The sequence below is a fragment of the Anguilla rostrata genome, chromosome 5 (genome assembly GCF_018555375.3).
Source record: "Anguilla rostrata isolate EN2019 chromosome 5, ASM1855537v3, whole genome shotgun sequence".
Classification (NCBI taxonomy): domain Eukaryota; kingdom Metazoa; phylum Chordata; class Actinopteri; order Anguilliformes; family Anguillidae; genus Anguilla; species Anguilla rostrata.
The window spans coordinates 222,501-235,936 of NC_057937.1; the positions used below are offsets into that span (position 1 = coordinate 222,501).

The window sequence follows — 13,436 nt, forward strand, 5'->3', positions numbered from 1 at the left end:
AGCATTAACATGCAGGGTTCCTTATGGCCTGGTGGATGATCTAATCATAAACTTTCTTAAAAAGTTAACAGTACATTGATAAATTTTGCCATCTCACTGCAACACACTCATCAAAGTCTGAATGTGCTGTAAAGGTGGAGGTCAGTGTCAGCGTCACTCTGGACAGGCACGATCAGGGGAAACGGAGCGTTTGATAAAAGCGCGATCGCACCCTGCAGTGGGCTGTCGGCGGTTGGTCCGCGCGTGACGTAGCCGATGTAGAACTCAGCGGCTTTGTGCATGTACTTATAGAGCAGGCTAACGGGCAGCCGCATGTCCGGGGCGTTGATGATCAGCGGCAGGACGTCACACACTGCGGGGGGGGGGAAGGGGGGGGATTGGGGTAGAGGGCAAGGTGACAGAGGTCAGGCATTACAATCACTCTGCAATTCCTTCACTCACAACTTTACAAATACACTAACAATCTCGTTATGGAAATAAAAGCATGTCCCTTGATTCAATTTGCAATACTATGCAGGAATAAACAACTGAAACTATACTTTTTCCAGACAGGAGCCAATATTATATTCAAATGGTAAATGGGTAGAGTGCCACCTCCATATTGCCCATGTTGGAAAGAGCAAATGTGCCTGGCATGCATTGCATGCTGGGGACTCTCACCAAACAGCTTGCGGAAACAGTTGACGGGGGAGTCCAGGTCCTCCAGGGTCTCAGCATCCAGAAGCGTCTCTCCCAGACTCACCTGCAGGGACAGCACCGTTTCACCACTGCACACGCAGATCCTGCACAAGCCATTATTTAACCAAACCTGCGCCGTTAGGAATGCCTCTTCAGGCAAGTGCATAAATTACTGCCATTTTAATTACTTAATCACATACATTACTGCTACTATTCTGTGTTCTTTATTGTGATAAGAACTGCTAACAGAATTCACTGGCGTACATACAATAGTACAAGCATACATACTTCAATATACTTTATATCAAACTCACAGATAAAACCTTTGTCATGCCAATGCAAAATCTGATTATTTGTAAGCCCTTGTCACGGGGACATCACTGAAATTAGTTAAATAAATAAATAAAAACATAGAAAATTGAATTAACTGTCCGAGATATACAGCCGTTTCCAAAGCATACTGCTGTTGAGCTGTAAAGGAAGAGCATGCAGAGAGAAATGCCTGTCTGTGTTCAGCAGGTCTGTGTTCAGCATGTCTGTGTTCAGCAGGTCTGTGTTCAGCAGGCCTGTGTTCAGCAGGTCTGTGTTCAGCAGGCCTGTGTTCAGCAGGTCTGTGTTCAGCATGTCTGTGTTCAGCAGACCTGTGTTCAGCAGGTCTGTGTTCAGCAGGCGTGTGTTCAGCAGGCGTGTGTTCAGCAGGCCTGTGTTCAGCAGGCCTGTCTTCAGCAGGTCTGTGTTCAGCAGGCCTGTGTTCAGCAGGTGTGTGTTCAGCATGTCTGTGTTCAGCAGGTGTGTGTTCAGCAGGCTGAGGTGGACGCACTGACCCCGTGCTGCACCACTGACTCGGGGAAGCGTCTGAGCAGCAGCAGGAGCATCTCGGCCTTCTCCAGGGTGTTAAAGCACTGCTCCGTAGCCTTCAACAGCATCTCACACTGAACACGCCCAGGCAGGGTCTCAAACAGGCCTGAGACACAGAGCGAGAGAGATACGCACACACACATACAGACACACATACAGACACACACACACACACACACACACACACAAACCCACGCACACACACACACACAAACCCACGCACACAAACACACAGACACACACAGACACACATACAGACACACACACACAAACACACAGACACACAGACACACACAGGCAGTATGTTTTTATATGCAATAAAATATATATATGTTCATCAGAAATATATGTATATATTTTCCTAAATAACAAGAATAAATAAGTGGTTTGTGAAATTACTGTGGGTTATGAAACTCAATAACCGCATCAGTGAAGTCACTTTTCCACGAGCGGCGGTTTTGTATCGCCCAAACGCATTTCCGGTACCTCTGAGGAACTGCGCGTGCTTGTCCTGGCAGTCGCTCCGCAGCGCAGCTGTGATCACCGTGATCTCACGCCAAACCGCCGGCTGCTCCGGGAAATTCACAAACCTGCAGGACAGGGTGCAGGGGGGCAAGACCCATCCTTTATCAGACACTGGATAAAATGCCAGCACCACAGGCTGCATCCAAAAACCAAAACGACTGCAAACTTGGCCACACCTGAAAAATGTGTTAATTCACTAGACTTCTAAAACCTGTTCCCCTGTATGACCGCAATATCAAATGTACATGTATTTTATCATCCAACAGAATGTTGCAGACAAATGAAACGCCATTAAACAAAAAAAAGTAAAATATGTGCCAACATGAGAATGACAGATGCCAAACTACTCATGTTAATCACGTCACTCCAAACTGCTCACAGCACCTGTTTCTAGACAACACGCAAAGGCCAGGGTCGTTAGAGCACCGACGTATACCAGATGCATATTCCACATCCCTGCGGGTGCACGTACGGGAAGCATACACACGCCTTGACTGGTAATGTCTTCCGACTGAATAGGGTAAATGCTCTTTGATGCCCTCCGATGGCAACTCACTGCATGCGAACTACAGCCACGCACATGTAGCAATCATAACACTCCCTTTCAATCAAATACTATGTACTTAAAAAAAAAATAATAATCAGATGATAGCGTTTTTGAAACTTACATGTCGTAGAGTAGTCTGCCAGCAGAAGCGGTCCTCTCGGCGTTGCGCTCGATGGTGTACATTTCATACTGAGGAGCGGGAACAGTGTAAACACGTTTGACAAGTAGCTCATTCTAGCGTGTGTATCGCATCAAAGTATCGAACTGGTGTCAGTTTGACAGGATACCAATAAATAAGTGGTATCACTAGCCTCACACACATGTGACTTGACTCGTGTTTCCCCATCGCAGTTGTCTACTAGCTAGCTGTGGTTGATGAGCCGACGTTACATGTTGTCGCCATTGCTTTATAATCGATTAGACGTTGTTACTGTCTCGTAAGGTCGCTACGACAGAACTTCCGAACTAGCTAACGGTAGCTAATTTCGCTGATGAATACAAAATAACTCACAAACCCCAACTCACCTGAATGTTGAAGTCTGCGGGGTAGAGGGTTCGCGCAGTGATGAGCCACGCTTTGGCAGCCCATGGATCATCAGTAACGAGTTCACGAGCTCTTTTTACTAAAAACTCACAGTCCCCCTGCGCCGACATTTTTGCAAAGATATCCTGCAAGTTGGCTACCTTAGCGATGCTATCTAGTCGAAAAGCAGAACAAAATGCACATTGTCAAGCCCCTTGGCGCAGAAAACAGCTAGGTGAGAATTGGTTAAACTCAGGCGCAAGTATAGCTATGAAAGTTCGAAGATTAGGCAGTTAATATTACATCTGATTGTACAAAAGATTTCTAAAACCGTGCGAATTGATTCATTGTTGTTTCCAATACAGAAGAAATTAGAGCGTTTTGATGACAGTTTGGTCGCATAAAGATGACGTATCGCCAATACGCTACGAAGCGGAGCATATAGTTCAGGAAGCAAGTCCCATCCCGAGGTAAACTAGAGGATTGGATATTCAAGTTTCATAATCGTATCGTATCATAATTCCAATATCCATAGTATGAACGTTTTGCGTGTATTTATTTCCTGCATCTCCTCAGATTCTAACTTGATATACAATTTTTTATTTGCCTAAATATATGAGCACCCAAAGCCCTTTTGGAACATTTCTTTATGATTTTTCCCAAACTTCTGATAATGAATAAGTCTACAGCTTTTTAATTTGGTGAACAGACTTCCACAGATCCAGACAAACAGACTGATGGTTTATGGTGTTTTGTGGCAAAAAGAACATATGTGACATATGTACAGGAAGCAGAAAGCTGTGTGTGTGTGTGTGTGTGTGTTCAGCAGTATGTCATGTTTGTTGTTTCATGTGCACAGAATTCTGTAAAAGCTGAATTACTGCAACACTTGTTTCCAGCTGTCATTTTCTCATCAGCATTGCAACCTTACACGTTATTTGTACTGAACCTTTATAATGTGTTTTCTTCATTTTATAATCCCAACATTATCATTATATTCATCACAAAGACGCTTTATGGAGGAAACCTGGGCAAAATCCAGGGCTGAACCCCCCAAAAATGAGCTATTGTAGTACACAAAACAAAAAAAGATAGATAAATAAATAAATAAATAAATAAATCCACAGTAGGAAGAAAGACACACAAACAATGGCAAGAAAAACTGCCGGATGGGAGGAAATCTCAGGAGGAACCAGTCTATGGAGGAGGAGCCCATCCTCCGCTGGTCAGTCCGTGTAAAGACAGGAGACCCTGCGACAGAACTGACCTTCCCTCACCTCAGGGGCTTGGGGCATTGCAGAACAGGTTTGACAAAAGTAGGCGGCCTTCTAGTGGGAAAAAAAAAACACATCAATAAATACACGTACAAGCCTTCCAGAAAAACAGCCTTGAATTCAGTCTATGTACATTTTAAAAAATCTAAATAATTAAATTGCACCCAAAAACGGCGGGCGGAGTCAGCAGGCATTCTGTCCATACGTTCTGTCGGGGGTTTGTTTGAGGCTTGCGCTTTATCCCCCAGCGTCATCAGCAGAGCGCCGGCGTGTGTGAGAGAGGCGCGGAGGCAGTGACGCGGCGCGGAGTGGGACAGAACTCCATTTTCAATGAATGATAGCTGCTGGTTCTGCGTGTCAAGGTACAAAGGCATCGTCAGAGGTGACAGCAGCACGACGGAGGTACAGTGGAGACGGCGTTGCTAGTTTTTCAGCTGTTTGTTTTATATTTATTTGAATGACATGGTGGAACATTTTTGCGCTTGACCCTCATTGCGTTTGCAGGGAGTCGCGCCTGATAATTCTGTTTACCGGTTGACAGGTTCCTCAAGTCATTTTACACAAAGCTAGCTAGCTAGCGTTAGCTATCTTTTCAGCTTCTTTCCCAAGTCAAGAAGTTAACTAACTCATGGCATGGCTGCATGACAGATTATCGTTGTCACGTACAGTACCCAGTGTATTTCAAAGGTAACGGTAGCACTTAGGCTAACCTGGCGGAAGACAGGCCACAACTGTAACTGGGAACAATCTTGACCCCTTGACTTCAAACATTCGAAGTCATTAGCAGTCAGTTTGCTTTCAGTCACTAGAGATATTGCTACCTAGCCATATCGAAGTCTTTTAGTTGGCTAACGGTGCATTTCTCTGGAGCAAGGCATTGCAGCTAGACTAAAAAAGCGATCGCAAATTGCTAACGTACAAACCCAATACTAAGAATACACTTCAGTGATCTACAGAGATCTGAATTGATTTAAAAAACGTTTCCATTGGTGCTAACGTTAGCACACCATCTAGATCACTCAAGTGACCGCGAAGTGTATTCCAATATTTGAATATTTCTTTACGGCCAAGTGCCACATCAGCATATCGTATTTTATCAGCTTCCTAGCTGACTTGCTAGTGACTGCATTTACAGTTGTGTATTGTAGATAGCCGAAGCCTAGACAGGCAGAATGCCACTTTGTAGATTCAGGAAATGTGCGTGGGCGGCGACATGTCACATTGCTTACCCGCCTTTGTGCGCACGTGTAGAGCTTTGGATCCAGGTATATCAGGCTGACACATTGAGGAAATGTGTGTTAGACAGCAGTTACGATTGGTTATAACTTATAATTTAATATAACTTGGCTAATCACAGAACGTGATTTTATTATCACGTACTGTGATTGGACTGCCATATGCTTAATAGCAAACCTAGTTCCATAAGTTAGCATTATTACTACAGTATTTGTTGCGCAATCATTTGGACTTTGAAATCCTTAAGATATTTTAAAGTAACGTCAACAAACTACCAGGGCAGATTAGCTGACTAGTTACACTGATTTAAGAGCAAAGAAAGTCAACAACATACTGTCGTGGGAAGGTCAACGCTACCTCGTAAGCATGGTCACTAATTATAGACAAGTTTCTGCACCACTGAGATATGTCCCCCTGTGGGAGGAGAAAGCCGACTAATAGCTGCTAATTTCTTTTACATTAAGTAGTCAGATGCACGAAGGCGTTGATGGTTTTTAGAGGCTTAAATGTATTTTAATTTGATTGCCGACGTAATCGGCGTTTGGAGAGCACACGTGTAAGTCTCAAAATGTCACCGAGTGAGGCTCACTGGATAGCTCGCTGGAATATCTGAAAGGCTAAGGTTTATTTTGAAAACAGCGGCGATAGAGATATGTATCTATTAGAAAGCATTTGCAAGTTGCAAACAAAAATCAACATTGTCAGTGTGGGAAGTGATCTAAAATTATCTTGCAGCCAGAATATCTAGTGCTAGGATTATGCACCTGATTTATGCGTTTTAAATATATATGGAAAACTGGTATGCTGTAATTTGCACACGACACAATATAGTATCGATTGCATTGTGTTTTTACTTCGTTTCGCATAATTGAAAAAACACAACCCGTAATTGCTCGTAATGTAGCTCATAGGTTCAAAAGTTCATTTGAGGCCGTCTGACGACCCTGGGATGGCCAACCTAAGAACTGCTGTAAATTACTGCCACTGCCTACGTTGAGAACAACATAGAGCCACCGATTTTACAAATACAGTGTAAACAGTTGCGATTATGATAGGTAAATAAGACTGGATCGGCAAAACAGATCAATATTACTTAGCTCTGTAACTGAGGTCAATAGATTGATCCATGAATTAGAGAGGGCTGAGACGACTGTAAGAAAATCCCGCAGCCTGCGTTGGAGTTTTTTTGTTGTGTGCTCGCGGACTCTCCAGCGGGCAACAGCTGCAGGAAGTTGGTTTGTGATCGCGCGAGACGCTCATTAATATTGTCTTGAAAATGAAGTTATGGAGGAAGTGAACAGAGGACTGAACGAACTGAATTTAAAAGTGCCCGTGTGCGCTCCCTACAGTAACCCGATCCTCGCAGCACGGTTTCAGGGAGAACTACGCCCACCGGTTTCAGTGCGGAGGTGCAATGACCTTGCCTTAGGGCGCGTGCCCAGAGAGCGGGCGGAGTCAGAGGCCGACTGGACGATACGTGCGCGCTCTGGGTTCACTACCGAGCATTCATTCAGCAACATTCAGCAGACTGGTTGTTCATCTTCTTCATCTGCTTGTTCATCTGCCAGTACAGTGTTTGTCTGCCGAATTAAAGATGAGGTAGATGCATGACAGGCTCCCAGGTGTGCTGGTGTGTAGTACTGCTAACGCTGCAGGTAAAATCATAGTCGCACTCAGTTCTTTTTTTAAAAAGAAAACATCTTAACTGTTCCAGAAATTATCTTCTCAAACTTGGATTCTAGATCCAGACATTTGAGGAGGTTAAAACATTTTTATTTTGTTCTTCATTACATTATATAGGCCTGCATGGTTTGCATACTGGCTGACACCAAGTATTTAGCAAATTCCAGCTGACCTCCTTCCTGAGCTCATAAACCTCAGCTCTGTGAGCCCATGACAGGTTTAAATTGGGGTATATAAAACAGATGCTATCTTTCGGTTGTCTTTGAAATATTATTTTGTCTTTATTGGTATTCAGCTACATTGAAATGTTGGCATTTGGCAGTGTATTCTGTCTCTGGTTTTAACACTAGAGTTTGGAAACACAACCTCCTGACCAGTGTTGTTCTCCTGTTCCCCCGATGCAGGAATTGGGGGTTCAGAGCTGATAGGTAAGCGTGTGTTTGTGTTTCCTGTGAAGGACACAAAGCCGGGTTATCAGATGCAGCTACTGGTGTTGCAGTGGTGTGAGCTTCCCTTCGCTTGCTTGCGTGGTAATAAGACTGAACAGCTGTGACTTCTCAGGGTCATGGTCAGGGCTCCATGTTTCTGACTTCCTGTCTTGTTATTTACACTCTGAATAATCAAAGGCTCTTCAGTTTTTTATACTGAAGAAAATCCATCTTTCTGAACGCCTACCTATGCAATCCACCTCTGAATAGTCGTAGAAAGTGTTATTGGTGATTGATGTGTTGCTGTTGTTTTGGCACTGAGAGGGCACTGGTGGTTCAGCGAGTAAATGTAGAAAGATCACGTTATGTTCTGCAGCTGACTCCATCTGGCTGTGTAAGAATGGCAGGCTATCTTCCTAGGCCTTATTCAATGCAAACACGATTATCTTCATCCTTAATGACAGCTAAACTTTGTTAAACCTGTGCAGTTTGTCAGCGATAAGGACGGGTCATTTAGCAGTGAGATACAGACCACAGTATCCTTGTATAGGCAGGGCGCCCTTCCCCAGTGTGGAGGTTTGACTGCTGTATTGCGTTTCCAGGGAGACGCTGTGGGGCCCACGTGACCGTTGATGGCGTCCGGCAGACTGGAGTGACGGTGTCCATGGGGGTGGTTGCCACCATGGAGCGCGAGGGCCAGCGGGGGGAGCAGGGGCAGGCGGTGCTGCTGCCCGGGGTGGACCCTCGAAAGAAGCCCTACGTGTGCGGGTCGTGTGCGGCCTTCTCCAACATCGTCATCACCTTCCCCATCCAGAAGGTCCTGTTCCGGCAGCAGCTGTTCGGCGTGCGGGCGGGCGAGGCCGTGACCCAGCTGCGGCGGGACGGGCTGCGGAACCTGTACCGGGGCCTGCTGCCGCCCCTGCTGCAGAAGACCACCACGGTGGCGCTCATGTTCGGCCTGTACGAGGACTTCTCGCGTCTGCTGCCCCGCCACGCGGGGGCGCCAGAGCTGCTGACCCGCAGCCTGGCGGCCGTGCTGGCGGGCACCGCCGAGGCCGCCTTCACGCCCTTCGAGCGCGTGCAGACGCTGCTGCAGGACCCCCGGCACCACGGCCGCTTCCACAACACCTTCCACACCTTCCGGACTCTTCTGCGGGACCACGGGGTGCGGGAGTGCTACCGCGGCCTGGTGCCCATCCTGCTGCGCAACGGGCCCAGCAACGCCCTCTTCTTCGGCCTGCGGGGGCCGATCAAGCAGCGGCTGCCCGAGGCGCAGTCGCCCGCCGCCCACCTGGTCAACGACTTCATCTGCGGCGGGCTGCTGGGCGCCATGCTGGGCTTCCTGTTCTACCCGCTGAACGTGCTGAAGGCGCGCATGCAGGCGCAGGTGGGCGGAGCCTTCGCGCCCTCGCGCGCCGTGCTGCTCACCATATGGCGCGAGCGCGACGGCAAGGTCACCCACCTGTTCCGCGGCGCTCACCTCAACTACCACCGCTCCATCCTGTCCTGGGGCATCATCAACGCCACCTACGAGCTGCTGCTCAAGGTCATGTGACCCGGGGGGGGGGGGGCAGGGGGGTTTACACACACGCCACACGCCATCTGAGAAGGAAAGAGAATGTGAAAACTGTATGTGAGCGCACGCTGATGATGTAAGCACACATCATCAGTGAGGGACGGTAGGCGGGTGCCGTTGGTGTTGCACTGGTAATGAACCCCCAACCACTGGTCCAGCAGCAGTGTTGGGGTGGTGTTGGGGGGGGTGGGTCAGCGACTGCACGGTTGGAGAGGTGTTCATCTCTGACTACAAACCCAGCTCAGCAAAGGCCCAGAGTCCCGTTGGCAGTGCATTATGGGCACTTAGGGAGCAGGTGAGCGGAGAGTCCTGCAGGATGGGAGTGTTTCTGTGCTGAAGCTCTTCACTCCTGAAGGAAACGGAGGCTGTGGCTGCAGAGCAAACGGATCAGCGGGGCTCTGGGCATCGGGCCGAGCATCGTCACACACCCTGGGTTTCAGGAGCAAAGAACTGATTCTTCAAAAACCTTTTTTTAAAGAATATGGGCCGAAATGTTTATTTTCCTGTTGATTTTCTTATGTAGAACGTAGTAGTCAGAGATTTTTGTGTTACTATTGTCTTTCTTTGACATTGATCTCATCTTATAAGCCCAAATCCAAATTATGCTGTCCGTGTGCATTAAAAAAGTGTAAAAACTTCCATAGCTTGATGTTGTATGTGTGGCTGCATTTGTGCGCATTGCTGGACCTCCGTGTGGAGGCAAAGGCCAGAACTGCTGCAGCCAGAGAGCTCATCCTGCGCTCGGCTTGCCCTGCAGAATCAGATCTGGCTCCGTTTTCTGCTTCTCGATGAGAGCGTGAAGCAGAAGCTGCCGTCTGCACCTTTAAACGGGGGAAGGTGCAGTCACAAAGGCCGTTCGGCCATCTTTAAGTGGCCAGACTGTTGAAGCACAGAGGGTCTGAATTACTAAAACCTTTAACACGTAACCTTATAGCACACACAAAACTAGTAACACAGCCAAGGCATTAGTTCTGCTTTGATCTTTGGTTGTGTTGCTGGTTTTGCGTGTGCTAAAAGGTTTTGTTAAAGGTCTCAGTAAATCAGGCCCAGAGTGTTGCAGTGTTGTCTGAGGACTGAAGGCTTGAGTACTTGTGTTTCCTGACTGAGCATATTAGCTTCCATTTCCTTTCACCGTTCCATGCCCCTTCATTGTCATCCTTCTTTTTTCCCTTTTAATCTGCATGGGAAGCACATGGGTGGGGTTTGAAAAGAAGGACGGAATGGAGGAGGGGAGGAGGATGCAGGGTCTGAAGACAGGCGGGCTGATTTTAGTCACCTCTGTTTTTAAAGCCTCTATGGCGTAAGCTTACGGATGTTACAGCCTCCTCCTGATTGGCTTACGGACATTATAGCGTAATCCTCATTGGCTTACGGATGTTACAGCATCCTCCTGATTATCTTACAGATGTTGAAGCGTGCTCCTGATTGGCTTACAGATGTTACAGCATCCTCCTGATTGGCTTACGGATGTTACAGCATCCTCCTGATTGGCTTACGGTTGTTACAGCATCCTCCTGATTGGCTTACGGGTGTTAAAGTGTTCTCCTGATTGGCTTAAGAACTTTACAGCAAATCCTACTGTAGAGTGGAATCTGACTGGTTTGGCTGTTTCTCTGGGTAAAGTTCAGGTTGTAGCTCTCTTGGAGGAGCTTGTGTGTAAGTGTGTAGGTTTGGAGGAGCTTGTGTGTAAGTGTGTAGGTGTGTAATGTTCAAGTGCACCCCCCTCTGTTAATGTGGCCCCACAACTCTGATCTGGGGAGACTGTGCCATGCAAGGGGAAAAGAACAGCACTGACTGACTTACTTAAAAAGGAGGAATAAATGTAAAATATGAATCCGAGCTTGTAATTCTGCAACCATCCAATGGTATTATGTGACTAATCTGGTGGGGAGAGGGAACGTGGTGCCATTTTGTGCCAAGAGTATGTTAATTACTGGGAACATGTGGGAGGGACCTTGGGTGAAACGTCCAATAAAAGGAGTCCACTAAACTCCGCCATGCATAATGCAGGAGTTCATAATGCATTAACTTTATGTTTTTTTATGATTGTATATACTTGTCATTACACGGTGGATTATGATGTCACCTGCTGTTCAGTACAGACCACCTCAGTGAGAGACAGTCAAAGTTCAGCTCAGACTTTTGGCTTAGAGAGGTTTTGAGATGTTTGGAGAGATGGTACATAATGAAAAATGATTATATCTGTGTGTGTGTGTGCATATATGTATTTATGCAAGTACAATCAACACTATTTGCAGTGGCTAAAATGAAGTCATTTAAAACGGGATGGAAAATCTCTGCTCATAAAGGCCGTGGGAAATAAGCGGGGCATTCGCTGGCATTTATCTGCTTGTGTGATTACTCTGTTTTTGCTGGAACAATGTTGGCTCTATTTTTCGGACAATAAATGGGTTGTCAGTTTCGCAGACGTTAAGCTCTGTTTATTGTGTTGGATACTCTGTGCAGCTGTTTGTCAGTGGTTGGTGTTGGAGGCCTTGCCTGTGTAGACATTAAGAGTACTCTGAGGTCTTGGGCCTGTGGCCCTTAGCAAGTTATTTAACGTCTTGTGCTGCCAGCCAAAAATGCAAATCATACATTCTGGAATTTTCTGTTCCACTTTACAGAAGAGAGCCGGTGCATTGGTCCCTCGTAGTGATACCAGCACCCAAACAAGCCAGCTGTAACCAAGCCCGTATCACTGCCAGCACTGCATCATGGGTAGACAAATGCTCTTGCTTAACAGGCCAGCAGATGGTGCACATCTCCATGTAAACTCTGCTTTTTCCTTGAGAAACTACATTCGTTTTCATGCAGGTATGCAGAGTAAGCGGATTTACACAGCCTGAAATGCCAAACGGTAAAATTAAGGACCACATTTACTTCTATATTCACAAATATTGAAAGAGAGAGTTATTCACGTATAACACAAAAGCCTTCATGTAAGCATGTATTGTATATTCATTACAATATAGGTTTCTTTCACAAATGTCATTTCATAATTTCCATGAAACTGTACCATAATATGCTTGGGTGCATACTTTCCTTTCTTTTTGTATGGGATGGAAAACAAAAAGTACACTTTTTTTCCAGTGTAAATTATCATAATAAAAGTGATTATTGAACTGATTGATTTCTATATTGTACACAGTTAAAATGATTGTGGGTTTCTCATTTGACAAGGCTGAAACATAAATGCAAATTGGCTGATTCATATTATATATATTATATAGCTATGATCTAATCCTGAAATCAACTACTTGATTCTTTTTAGCCCATAGTCGTGTTGGATAACGAATAACCCTCAACTAAACGAATTGCTATTTTGGCTTGTTTCATGCCACGTTGTTTTTTGTAATAAAATAATTATATCGCATCAAATACCTGAGTTCACACACCATAGCTGTGGCCAGTGTCTTCTGCATTCTCATTGAAAAAGCCATTTGAGCTGATGCTTAAATTAACAGGTTACACTGCAGCCAGATCTTGTGACCTAGCAGAACCATTTGAGCCTATACTCTTGTTGTTTTTCTGTTGGTGGCCCATATCTGAAAATTGCCACCGTCTTACTGATGATTATAATCTGTGTACTTCTCATTCGAGTTCATAAACAATGGCACTTGATTGTGCAGAGTGTGGAAAGTTGGACACAGAAAATTCCTTTATGGTTTTCCAGACCAGCCAGATTTGACTGCCAGTTCTCCTTCCGTTAGGAGTCAGCTGCGCCCAAAGTCATTAATCAGCAGTGTGTTCAGATGCATAAAAGTATGTAACAGATTTGTTAAATTGTATATTTGGCATGATTAAGGCCAGTTTCTCATATAATCATAACTTCACACAAATATGCTACAGTTCTCAATGCTTACTTGTGCCAGAACAGCCCTGCAGTGTTTCTGTATTTAATACCTTGCTGAAGAGCAATGAGATTAAAGAGGTTCCCTCTGAGCGTGCAGACTAATGGAGGTCCTGTCAGGTTATATATAGTCTGAATGGAATCGTGGCACTAGCAGGCTTTTACCGTCTCTGAGCGTGGGTACTGAACGCGGTGTTCTCCGAGCGTGGGTACTGAACGCGGTGTTCTCCGAGCGTGGGTACTGAACGCGGTGTTCTC

At 45.8% G+C, this 13,436-nt stretch overlaps 2 protein-coding genes across 8 annotated transcripts in view; one reads left to right on the top strand and one right to left on the bottom strand.

Annotated features, from left to right (window-relative positions):
* The window catches only part of ints10 (integrator complex subunit 10), a 17,640-nt gene extending 12,938 nt beyond the window's left edge, over nt 1–4,702 (bottom strand). Inside the window, exons 1-8 of one of the 4 annotated variants that reach the window (XM_064334461.1) lie at nt 4,570–4,702; nt 4,409–4,459; nt 3,134–3,306; nt 2,730–2,797; nt 2,023–2,126; nt 1,503–1,642; nt 661–742; nt 212–352 (exon numbers count right to left, since the gene is read on the bottom strand). In XM_064334461.1, coding sequence (XP_064190531.1) covers nt 212–352; nt 661–742; nt 1,503–1,642; nt 2,023–2,126; nt 2,730–2,797; nt 3,134–3,262 — 664 coding nt within the window. In that variant the 5' untranslated portion in view covers nt 3,263–3,306; nt 4,409–4,459; nt 4,570–4,702. The other 3 variants (XM_064334458.1, XM_064334460.1, XM_064334457.1) reach the window with 3 other exon arrangements.
* On the top strand, nt 4,669–12,450 carry slc25a51a (solute carrier family 25 member 51a). Of its 4 annotated transcripts, XM_064334464.1 has the most exons (3): nt 4,704–4,807; nt 7,729–7,752; nt 8,355–12,450. In XM_064334464.1, exon 3 carries the CDS (start codon nt 8,417–8,419, stop codon nt 9,305–9,307), a length of 891 nt encoding a protein of 296 aa, XP_064190534.1. In that variant the 5' UTR covers nt 4,704–4,807; nt 7,729–7,752; nt 8,355–8,416; the 3' UTR covers nt 9,308–12,450. The 4 variants fall into 4 exon arrangements, with proteins under 4 accessions (XP_064190533.1, XP_064190534.1, XP_064190535.1 ...); XM_064334463.1 differs by lacking the exon at nt 7,729–7,752 and having other exon boundaries at nt 4,669–4,807; XM_064334465.1 differs by lacking the exons at nt 4,704–4,807; nt 7,729–7,752 and adding an exon at nt 4,831–6,001.
* Nucleotides 12,451–13,436: the final 986 nt, after the last annotated feature.